This window comes from Orycteropus afer, unplaced genomic scaffold, assembly GCF_000298275.1.
Source record: "Orycteropus afer afer isolate SDZICR_OR568_19922 unplaced genomic scaffold, OryAfe1.0 scaffold00197, whole genome shotgun sequence".
NCBI classification, from domain to species: Eukaryota; Metazoa; Chordata; class Mammalia; order Tubulidentata; family Orycteropodidae; genus Orycteropus; species Orycteropus afer.
Genome location: NW_006921784.1, coordinates 3,434,099 through 3,446,277, shown reverse-complemented (window position 1 = coordinate 3,446,277; position 12,179 = coordinate 3,434,099). Strand labels below are relative to the sequence as shown.

General features: G+C 48.2%; 1 protein-coding gene across 1 annotated transcript in view; it reads left to right on the top strand.

The window, feature by feature from the left end:
* Nucleotides 1–12,179, top strand: part of TTC28 (tetratricopeptide repeat domain 28) — an 842,258-nt gene that overhangs the window by 781,952 nt on the left and 48,127 nt on the right. The window contains exon 13 of the mRNA XM_007947946.2: nt 9,402–9,542. Within this exon, the coding sequence (XP_007946137.2) occupies nt 9,402–9,542 (141 nt within the window). The remainder of the gene's footprint in view (nt 1–9,401; nt 9,543–12,179) is intronic.

Here is a 12,179-nt window from a genome sequence, read left to right as displayed (position 1 = left end):
TTGTTTTGATTTGCATCTCTCTCTAATGGCTAACGATTGTGAACATTTCTTCATGTATTTGCTGGCCACCTGAATATCCTCTTTGGTGAAGTGTCTATTCATGTCTTCTGCCCATTTTAAAATTGGATTGTTAATCTTTTTGTCATTGAGGTGTTGGAGTTTTCTATAAATTTTAGAGATAAGTCCCTTATAAGATATGTCATTGCCAAATATTTTTTCCCAATCTGTAGGTTCTCTTTTGAGTCTTTTAGAGAAGTCTTTTGAAGCACATAAAAATTTATTTTTTAGGTGGTCCCATTCATCTAGTTTATCTTCTGCTGTTTGTGTATTTTGGGTTATGCTTGATAGTCTATTTATGCCATAAATGAGGTCCCCTAAATTTGTCCCTATTTTGTTCTTGAGGAACTTTATAGTTTTAGGTTTCACCTTTAAGTCTTTGCTCCATCTGGAGTTAGTTTTTGTGTATGGTGTGAGGTACAGATCTTGTTTCATTTTTCTGCAATTGGATATCCAGTTTTGCCAGCCCCATTTGTGAAAGAGGCCATCTCTTCCCCATTTAATGGATTTCAGTCATTTGTCAAAAATCAGTTGACCATAGGTCCATGGATCTATTTCTGGGTTCTCAATTCTGTTCCACTGGTCTATGTGTCTGTTGTTGTAGCAATACCAGGCTGTTTTGACCATTGTGGCTGTATAGTAGGTTTTGAGATCCGGGAGTGTGAGACCTCCTACTTTGTTCTTCATTCAAAAGTTCTTAATTTTGATGAAGTCCAATTTACCTATTTTGTCTTTTGTTTTTCATGCTTTTGGTGTCATATCTCAGAATCAAGTAGGTGTCATATCTCAGAAAACTAGGTCCTGAAGTATTCTTCCCATATTTTGGTCTAACAGTTTATGGTTTTAGTTCTTACATTTAGGTCATTGATCTATTTTGACTTACTTTCATCTATGGTATGACGTATATGATATGTGGACATCTTGTTGTTCCAGCACCATTCATTGAAGAGACTACTCTTTTCGCATTGAATGGACTGGACACTCTTGTTGAAAACTGACCATATATGTATATGAGTTTGTTTCTTTGCTGTTAGTTCTATTCCATTGGTTTATATAGCTCTCCTTATATAGTACAAGAGAGTTTTGATTATAGTAGCTTTATAGTTTGTTTTGAATAGTTATGTTCTTGCTTTAACTATTCAGGGGCCCTTATAATTCCATATGAATTTGAGGATTGACTTTACTATTTCTGCAAAAAAGGCTGTTAGGAATTTTGACAGGGATTGCATTAAATCTATGTTACTTTAGGCAGTATAGGCATCTTAACATTATTAGATCTTTTAGAGATAAGTCCCTGGACACAGAGGTCTTTCCATTTGTCTGGATCTTCTTTCATTTCTTTCAGCAATTTTTTATAGTTTTCAGTCAATACATAACCTTAAGGCATTTGATTGCTAACCAGAAGGCTGGCCGTTCAAACCCACCAGCCACTCCTTGGAAGGAAGATGGGGCAATCTACTTCCATAGCGATACTGCCTCAGAAACCCAAGGTGGGGTTGCTGTGAGTCAGATCTGACTCAACGGCAGTGGTTGGTTTTGGATTTTATGTTGTTATGTTTTTGGTGAACATTTACACAGCAAGTTAGGTTCCCATTTGATGGTTTCCACACAAATGAATCAATGACAGTAGGTACGTTTTCCACATTGACTCAACCTTCTTTTTAACTGTGTTGTGATTGTTCCATTTCTAGTGCTCTAGTTCCCCTGCCCCCTTATCTTTTCATCTTTGCTTTGGATTGCATGTTGACCTTTTGGACTCATACAGATTTTTTTTTTTTTTTAATTTTTAGTAGAGCACCAATTTAATGGGTAACATCTTCTATTTTGTGTGTCACTCTGCTTTATTGCTAACAGGTGATCTCAAGGAATAGTTTCTGTTCAAGTTTTAAAGGGTATATCAGGGTGATAGTCTCAGGGAGACCTCTGGACTCAGGTGGTCCAGTGAATCTGGCCTTTTATAGAAATTTGAGTTTTGTTCAACATTTTTCTCCTATTCTAACTGTGATCATCTATTTTGCCTCCTGTCAAATCAGTCAGTATTGGTAGCTGGGCACCATCTAGTTGTTCTGGTCTTGGTAGTTGTGGTCATGCCTGGTAGACGTGTTTCTTCTCTTTGTTTTTGGTTACTTTCTTACTCTTTTGCTCCTGATGAGTAGAGACCAAGAGTTGCATCTTAGACAGTTGCTAATGAGCTTCTAAGACCCCAGATGCCACACACTTCACTAGGGTGCAGAACATGAACTTAGTGAACTATATTCTGCCAGTTAACTGAGTCATCCCATGAGACAATGGTCCTAAGTTTTCAAAGCTAGAAAACTAATCTCAGAAAGGGTTTGGTTATGTCTGAGAACTCACTGCCATCAAGTCAATTCCTACTCATAGCAACCCTCTTTGGGATTCTGAGGCGGTAAATCTTTATGGAAGTAAATTGTCAAGCCTTCCTTCCATGGAGTGGCTGGTAGATTTGAACCACCAGCCTTCTGGTTAGCAGTCAAATGCCTTAAGCACTACGCCACCAGAGCTCCTAGGGATATACTCTAGAGACCTAAAAGTAGTGACATGAACAGATATATGCACTCCTGTATTCATTGCAGCTATATTCCCAATAGCAAAAAAAAGTGGAAACAATTGTAAAATGCCCATCAGTGGATGAATGGATAAGCAAAATGTGGTACATGCACACAATGGAATACTACGCAACCATAAAGAACAATGATGAGTTTGTGAAACATATTATAGCATAGATGGACCTGGAGGGAAAATGTTAAGTGAAATAAGTCAAGCACATAAGGATAGGTATTGCACAATCCCTCTTTTATAAGAAATAAGAATAGACATATATAAAGAGACCAGTGTTCATTGGTGGTTACCTGGGGAAGAGGAGGAGGAAGAGGGAGAAGCACACTCTAGATCACAGATATTTGTTATTACTGGTATTGGGAAAAGTGGTACCAAATATGACCATAATGAGCAAAAGCACAATCAGAGTAAATGATGCTCCTAGAGTGCACATGAGGAAAGGATCCCTGAACCAAAGAATTTGACATAGATGAGAGGTCAACAACTCCAACAAAGAACAAAAATGAGTCTAGGACCACATGTGGATGGGTATAGGCATATATGTCCACAGGTAGGTACAGGTGTGTTTACAGATGAGGTGTGAGTATCTATCCGTGTAAATACACATATTTGTGGACAGGTACATATATTCATTGAAAACACAATTACAGATACTTCTCATACATAAAGAAGCTCTGGTGGCGTAGTGGAAGGAAGATTGGGCAATCTACTTCCATAGTGATAATACATTGGAAACCCAAGTAGGAGTCACTATGAGTTGGGTCCAACCCATGGCAGTGAGTTTTTTTTGAGGGTGTATCCCTAGGAGTGGGTTTGCTGGATCACTGGGTTGTTGTTGTTGTTAAGTGCCGTCGAGTCGTTTCCAACTCATAGCGACCCCATGCACAGCAGAACGAAACACTGCCGGATCATTGGGTAGGTAGTTATATTTGTAGTTTTTTGAGGAAGTACCATATTATTTTCCATAGTAACAGTACTGTTTTACAATCCAGCCAACAATGGGTAAAAGTTCCAGTCTCCCCACATCCTCACCAACATTTGGTGTTATCAGTTTTGTTTTGTGTGAATCAGTGCTGTTTTAGCAGGGGGTGAGATGGCATTTCATTGTAGCTCTGATGGTAGCGTGGTGCCTAAGGCACTTCACTCTAACCAAAAGGCTGGCAGTTCAAACGCACCAGCCACTCCTCAGAAGGAAGGTTGTGCAGTCTACTTCTATAGTGATACCACCTCAGAAACCCAAGGAGGGGTCACTATGAGTCGGGTCCGACTCAACGGCACATAACAACACAACAACAAATGGCTAATGATCATGAGCAGCTTTTCATGTGTTTGTTGGCTACTTGGATGTCTTCTCTGGTACAGGTTCTGTTCATGTCTTTTGCCATTGACTTGTCTTTTTGTCGTGAGCTGTTGAAGTTTTCTATAAATTTTAGGGATTAGATTCTTATCAGATGTGTCATTTCCAAAGTTCTTTTTTTCCCCATTCTGTAGGTTCTTTCAATTCATTTGATAATGTCTTTTGATGAACATAAGATTTTAATTTTTCTGAGGCCCCCTTTATCTATCTTGTATGCCTCTATTCATGCATTTGTTGTTGTTTGTTATCCTGTTAGGTCCCATAGTTTTTTCCCAGGAATTTTCTAGTTTTAGGTTTAATATTTAGGGTCATTGGTCCATTTTGAGTTAGTTTTTGTGTAGGGTGTGAAGTGGTCCTATTTCATTTTTCTGCTAGTTGATATCCAGTTTTACCTGCATCATTTATTGAAGAGACTGCTTTTATCCCACTGAGTGTGGACTTTGACCCCTTGTTGAAAATCAGTTGTCCATAGATGGCTGAGTTGAATTCTGAATCCTCAGTTCTCTTCCACTGGTCTGCAGTACATAACCTTTTAACACTGGCTTCTTTCACTCAACCTAAAGCTTTTCAGAGTTCACCCAAGATCCTGACTGTATGCCGAAGATGAGTGGTGAGAGCTGACATCCTTAACCTTCTTCCCAATTTTAGGAAGAAAGGGTTCAGTCTGCTAGCATTAAGCTGTTAGCTGTCGGCTTGTGGTAGATGCTCTTCAGCAAGTTGATAGTTATTTTCTTTTCTTCATTTGCTGTAAGTTTTTTTTTTTTTTTTTTTTTAAATCAAGAATTGCTGTTGGAGTTTTCAGGGGTTTTTTTTTTGTTTTGTTTTGTTTTTTTTCCGCATCACTTGATATGATTACTTTTGGTTTGGGGTTTTAGTCTATTCATGTGCCAAATTATATTGAGTGATTTCCAAATATTGAACGAGCTGTATATTCCTGGAAAAACACCTTGACTGAGGTGTATAATTATTTTTATATGTTGCTAGATTCTATTTGGTAACATTTTGTTGAGGATTCTCATGTCTATTTTCATTTGGAATATTGTTCTACAGGTTTTTTTCTCAAGTTGTTTTTCTCCATATTTGGTATTGGGGTCATACTGGTTTCGATTTTCTGGGACAGTGTTGGACTCCTTCAGGTCCTCGATCCTGCTGTCTCTGCCACTACCACCATGGCATTACTTATGGCCTCAAACATGAGAAAAGAACAGAAAAAAGACAGGTGGGAGTTTTCCCTACTGTCTCTGAGCCCGAAATAGCGGTCCTCTAATGGGAGCTCTGGTAGCATAGTGGCTAAGTCACTTGACTGCTAACCAGAAGGCTGGCGGTTCAAACCCACCAGCCACTCCTCGGAAGGAAGGTTGGGCATTCCTACTTCCGTAGTGATACTGCCTCGGAAACCCAAGGAGGGGTCGCTATGAGTCGGGGCCGACTCGATGGCAAACAACAACAACAACAACAATGAACCCTGTGCTGGTACCAAGGCCCACTTCTGCACTGTCGGGAGTGTTGAGGTCTGTCTGAGGGGTTCTGGAGGAAAAGAATGGGACCCTGATCTGTCCAGTTTCTAGTTTTACTCAATGGGAAAGACTAGGGGGAGTTGAGCAGGATATTTATGACAAATGCTCATTGATATTGATCAAAAGAGCAAGTGAATGAAACCTAGAGCAGCTGGTCCTGACCTCTCTGCTGAGTGCCCGATCTGTGCAGCTGGTATCTCCAAGCCTCTGGATGGAGGAGGACTAAATAATCGAATCAACCATCTACACTTGACATCTCCAGCCCAGTGTTCTGTCTGCACCGTCACCATTTGCAAACGGGATCCGTTCCTCTTTCACTAACACCAGCTTCTTCTCAGTGTCTCTGTTTGCCCCCAGTGGCCCATCAGCTGGATTGGGACCATTAGTTTCTGCAGGAAGCTCTGCCCTTTACCCGCTCCCTTCAGTTAGTTTTCCAGGCAACTGAGTTCTTTTTCTGTAATGTTGATCCCATTGTTTCCACTTTGCCACACTCAGCCTTGCCCCCCGAGTCTAATGGAATAGTTGTGCCAACCACAGGACAAGCCAGAACCACTGTTGGTGACAGTAGAGAACAAACCATGGGGAGGGCACAGGAAGTTTGGGTTACAGCTGGGGCTGGGCTGGTTGTAGGGCAGCCAGGACTGGGAGGTCAGGGAAGGGGAGGAGTCACTCTCAAACCTCAGAACCCAACGGCTTGTGGAGAATTTGTCCAACGTGGTGTATTCAAACCCACACACATCACTGTATAAAGATAACCATACTCCTGAGGGAATGGGGCTCTGGCTAGGTATGGGGGTTGGGCCAGGTGTCACCGAGCCTGACCCTGGGTCTTCAGGGTTGCCTATGAGCAGGGACTAATAGTAGCCACCTACCTATTCTCTCTCCTTCCTGTGTAAATATCCTCTACTCTGGGCCAGGTCAGTATCTCCCAGAGAGCACCCCTGAACCTGCCACCCTTCTGCTCACATGGACAGATGCCTTCTGAGGCCTTCAAGGCCCTCTGCTATTATCGCCTCCTTGTTCTCTACTCCAGCTGCACTGGGCCATCCATTCCCTGAGCCCCATAGAGGCCCTACATGTCTCATCACCACATTAAAAAAATAGTAATAATCCCATCTACCTGGCTGGCCCTCTCCCCACACAGCCACCTGTCAAAGTTGTACCCCTCCAAATACCTCTCTAGTGCAGCCAATGCCAGAAAAGCTTTTCTGAACCCCGAGTGTGTTAGCATCTTGGCTGAGGACTGCTGGCCTCCTTATGCTCCTTCTTAATGTACCCTGGCCCATAGCCCTGTTCCTTCAGTCCCTTGGACAGGTTTATAAGGGTCTAGCAGGCAGGTCTGGCATGTGCCTTGGCTGTTCCGCCCTGGCAGTCCTTCCACGTAGGTCTCACTAATCACATTGAGTCTTAGTGAACTGAACCAGAGCCCGTGGTGACCAGTTTTAGGTGTCACGTACCACTCTAGAAAGCCTCGGAGAAATGGGGCGAGGTGCTCTGGGGACCAGGCAGGGTAGGTGAGGACTGCTCTGTAAATGGGAGAGTCCCTTATCTGTGGCATCTCCTGTTTGTTTTCCCTCATGCTAAGACTGTGAGGGTTAGGAAAGAGGAAACAACCCTATTAAGCATGAGAGTCTGAGGGCGCAGGCTGCGGCCGACAGATAGGAGTGCTGCGAGATCCCGGCCCGGTACTGGCTCCAGCTCACTCTTCTCCCCTTGCACAGCACTGACTGACAGGCAGATTTCTCAGCGCCAAGCAGGCCGTCACGCTGGGGTGATAGATGTGTCCCTGACCAGGGCAGCTTGTGAAGTGATATTTAGCAGGGTCTTTTTGAAGGGCCTCTACTCCCCACTTCTGGCCTCCAGCGCTCGCCTGTTCAGCCGAAGCCCTGTAGACGGGGAGAGGAATCGCCCTCGTTCCTGCTCTCTGCTGAATGGAGGCGTGGGGATTTGCCTAGAAGTTTCGTGGTTTCTGTGCATGCTTCCCACATGCACCCCCTGCATCCCCCAACCAACTCCCTGCAGGGTGAGAAAGTACCTCCTGGGGGAGGGAGGAGTGGGTACCAAAGACCCGAGGAGCCAGTCTCTGTCCTGCCCCTACTGCTTAGAGCTCCTGGACCATGTTCCTTGGCTTCTCTGAGCCTCGGTTTCCTCACATGTAAGATGGAAATCAGGAGAGCCACCTCACAAGGTTGTCATCCAGAGAAAACTAAGTAGGTGTAAAAAATACCTCGCGCAATGAATTGCCGTGTGGAAAATGAATTTGCTTTGTTGAACTTTCACCCACGTCACAGTAAAAAATAAAATAAAATACCTCACACACAAGTCATTCCTTCATCAAGCAATTCCTCATTATACACCTGCTGCCTGCCAGGTACTGTGTGTGTGAGGGGCTGGCTCGAGACTGTGTGACCAGGCTGGTGGCCAGGCCACTACAAGCCACCCAGCATGGTTCTGGGGCAAAGGGGAGTAGCTGGCCAAGAAGTCCTGCCTCTGTGCTGGCCCAGGACACCGCTCCACTCTTGACGCTTCTCCTCCAGGCCTTCACCTCTTTGGAATCTTTCCTAGTGATGGGCATTTGCTTGGCCTTCTGGAGTCAGGCTGCTGGGGCCTAATTACCAGGGTTGGCATCACACCGAGCATTCAAGTTGAGCAAGCATCTGGCTCCCTGGCCTCCAGCAAGGGCCATTACCTTCTCTGCCATCTAGCCCAGATGTTACAGTGTGAGCAGCCTGGCCGCCTGAAGCAGGTCATGTTTTCCTTAGACCTGTATCTTCAGGCCCTAAGCCTGTTGCCTCTCAGGACAGGAGGTCTGGCCCTTTACAGAGCCCCCTGCACAGCCACCGAGAGGCCTGCCATCTGCCAGTCTGTCTTCTGCCTCCAATGGCCCGCACTCTCCTCTCTCCCACACTGATCCCAGGCAGCAGGAACCAGGCCTAGAAGTTGTCCTGTGGGCTGATGTTCCTCCATGGACTCGGTACCGATAACTCAGGATTTCAATGAAGTCTGAACGTGACTGTGCAGTGGGGGAGTGCTTTTGGAGGGTTGACTTTACTGAGCCCAAAATGTTTTCCCTCTGTTGACTGTGAGGGGTGGAGAGGAGGAACCTCCTTGGGCAGGCTGGCCCCCCTTGTCCTGCTTGCTCTCCTCAAGGGACATCACAAGGCTTTTGTGTTTAATTAGCCTTTTGTCATTTTAATCACGGTGAGGTGTCAAAGCACTCTTGCGTATTGCTATTTATTTACAATCCATTGTACGATGTTCTAGTACAATCTGACAGAGGAGAAATAGGAACAGATTCACTCAAACATGGTCCCTTCCTGCTGATGCATTGGGAAGCCCCCCAGCCACATTGCTTGACTTGCATGTCACACAGCGTAACGCACTGTCTGGTCTCATGGCTCCTGTGCATTTGTGTCGCAACATCTACCAAATGCCACAGTAGGCCACCTACCCCCATGCCTGGCATGATGCCTGCCCATAGTAGGTGCTTAATTCCTTTGTTTCTGGAATGGGATGGGCTAGAATCAGTGGTGGGAGGGCTACCACACTACCAGGTCCCTGTCAGCTCTGTTCCAGAAACAGTGGTGCCAGCTCATGGGACAAAACACATCACTGTATTCCAAAAGCCGGTGTCCTGTGGGCCACCTGACGTGTGGGACCGCGTGCTGGAGACCGACTCTGGCACAGCTCCGCTGAGCGTCCACAGTAGATGGGGTACATCAGCTAGGCAGAGTGGCTCCTAGAAGCGCTGTAGGCAGGGCAGGGTGCCATAGTGCTGGCACGGGGCACTCCCTCAGGGTCTGGGGTACAGGATGGCCTGAGACCCCAGGGCTGACGTTCAGCTCAGCATGTCCCTTCTCTGAGTGGCCTTTTCTGTGCTTGTCCTGCAGGGCCTGTGCCAGCAGCGAGACAGAGAGTGAGGCCGGTGACATCATGGATCAGCAATTTGAAGAGATGAACAACAAGCTCAACTCAGTCACTGACCCGACAGGCTTTCTGCGCATGGTTAGCCGCAATAACCTCTTTAACAGGTGCGTGTGGGTCCATTTTCTGGCCCAGTGCTTGACTGTGTGCTGGTAAAGTGCTGATAATTTGTCCGGCTTGACAGCATGTGTTTGCAGCAGGGCCTCCAGCTTCACACCACCACCTCCTGTTTGACTGGGGACACTGACAAGCAGGCTTGATGTTGACAGTCTTCATTTGGCTGGGACAGGAGGCCCGGGGCACAGTTGGCTACTTGTCCATCTTGTCTCAGAACTGACTTTCTGAGCACCAGACACAGTAGCTTCACATACTGCTAGCTTCTGCGGGTAGCTTGTGGGCCAGGCATCTGGCTGACCTTCCTGGGCTGAGATTCAGCGGCTCATGTGGAGTGGAGACGCTGGCACTGCTGGAGCGGAAATAGCCCAGGCCGACCTTACCCAGACCCAGGCCTACCCTCCCGTCCTGAGGCCCGTTTCCCTGTTAGTTGACCTGAGCGATTACTTGGCCTTCCTGGTTTTCAGCTAAATTATGTTGAACTTGCCAGGCCAGCCCACCCTTCATCTTGATCTTGGGGGTGCTACCCAAGCTGGGGCCAGACAAATGGGGGCAGGCTTGGGGGAGCAGAAAGTCCCGCTGTCATTTGCCTGGAAAACCTGGAAGTCACAGCATGACGGGCCTCCCAGAGAGACATCACAGCCTCTCAGGTCCCTGCCGCAAGCCCGAGGGCCTGGCTCTGAAGGGGAGCAGGTTTCCTTGGTGGGAGAAGGCAGGACTGTGCTCCGGGTGGGGCAGCCTTGGCCTGGAGGCCCTGCTAGGAGGGCAGTGTGTGCCGGCTGCCCCGTGCTTGGGGCCTGGCTTCCTCTCATTATTCTGCTGTCAGAGTGACGGATGTTCCTGCACTTTCCCAGGGCGAGCCGGCTGGGAAGGCAGCCAGGGCTGGGGACAGGGAAACTAGCAACATGGTTGAAAGGAGGCCAGAGCTTCATTTCCCCTGCACCTTGCCAGGTACCCCATGTGAGCAGGTGCGAGGAGCCACGGGGATCAGGTCTGGGGTCCCATCCTGGCTCTGTAGCTACGCCCCCTGTGAAGCTCGTGAGGGTCTCACTCTGCTGGGGCAGGCACTGTGACTGTGAATGAGAAAGTCCACCCTCCCAGCTCCTCACTGCGGGCCCCCTTCACAACCACCAGCCTCAATTGCCCCGTCTCTGAAATGGGCCAGCTTCCCCCTTCGTAGGCCTCCTCTGACAGGCTTGCCTGTGCTAGACGGAACCGCACACCTGGTGGCTTTGGCCTGTTTTAAGTAGCGTGGGAAGAACAGTGCTAAACCCAAATCTGTAGGTGTGGGTGCTCGAGGTGTGGGTACCCTGGGAGGTACATGTGCGGCAGGTGTTGGCCACCTTGGAGTAGCACCTTGCCCCACCCTTCCTCTTCCCATCCTCCTCAAGTCCTTTGCATGGTGGGAGGGGTTGTCCATGACTGACCCTGTCATAGTGGCCCCAGCATCAGGAGTCAGGCCGAGACAGACAGCATGGCACCCCTTTGTCCTGGGACCTCAGGCACTCTGGAAAGAGAAGGGTGGAGCCGGGGCTACTGCGGGTGCTAGTTTCCTGGCCTTCGGCATGGCTTTTCGATCTTGAAGTTGCCTGTTTTGGGGAAGCAGCGTCTGTCCTTCTGAGCCACTGTGAGAGGTCCTGTGAGCACAGTGCTAGGGGTTAAGTCAGTGATTCTTCTGAACAGCGCAGCCTGGGTCTCTGTCAGTTCTGAGGACTGGGCCCGGCCCAGAGGCAGAGTCCTGAGACAGAGCACCGGAGTGGGGCGCACTGTCCAGCACCCTGCACCCAGCTCCCCACTCAAGACCTCAGGCCCAGCCTCAGGAAAGCCAAGAGACTTGGAGGTGGTCTCTGAAGACCCTTCAATTCTGACCTTCTTGAGGCCACCAAGGGGTGGACTGTCTGAGGAAACAGCCTGCTGTCTCTCAGCTTCGGGGCAGGGAGCCAGGGTGTGTGTTCTCCTCCCAACAAGCCCAGGAAGAGGGTGCAGGCCATGCCCCAGGGGAGCAGAACTCCCACCAAGAAACCCACAGTGCAGCCTCAGGCCTAGGTGCCCTCGTCAGTCAGGACGCTGCGAGCCTCTGGCACGCACCAAGACCAGCCTCACGTCTCTCAGAGGTGGAGCACGCAGGCCAGGGTGCTGGAGACCCGTCTGTCCATCCTTCAGGCTGGCTAAGTGTAGGGGTCAGAGCAGAATCCAGGCCACGCTTCCCAGCTGCCCTGCCTACGTCGGCCCTGTCTGCACACCTCCAAGGCTGCCTGTAGAGCCACACGGGCTGCCCTGCCTGCTCCGTCCCTCCATGCCAGGGATCTCGGCCAAGACAGCCCAGTAAGTGGCTTTGCCACCCACTCCTCATATCAAATGTGGCTGCAGGGTGCCCTTCCTGGGAGCTGTAGAGGTGGAGTTGAAGCGGCCACGTGCAAGGGCCTTTGCTCGCGGGACCAGCTTCAGCCCCGGTCCAGAGTCTCACCAGCTCCGTGCGTGACTTGATGGGTTCCTTGGTCCTTTTATTCCTGGATGGTTTGCTGGGCTGATCTGGCAATGAGGCAGGCTGGCCCGTGCAAGTCAAGTGAGATTTGCCTTCAGTTTTTCTAATGTACCGCAGGAACTGGGCTGTATTCCGCCTTTGTTTT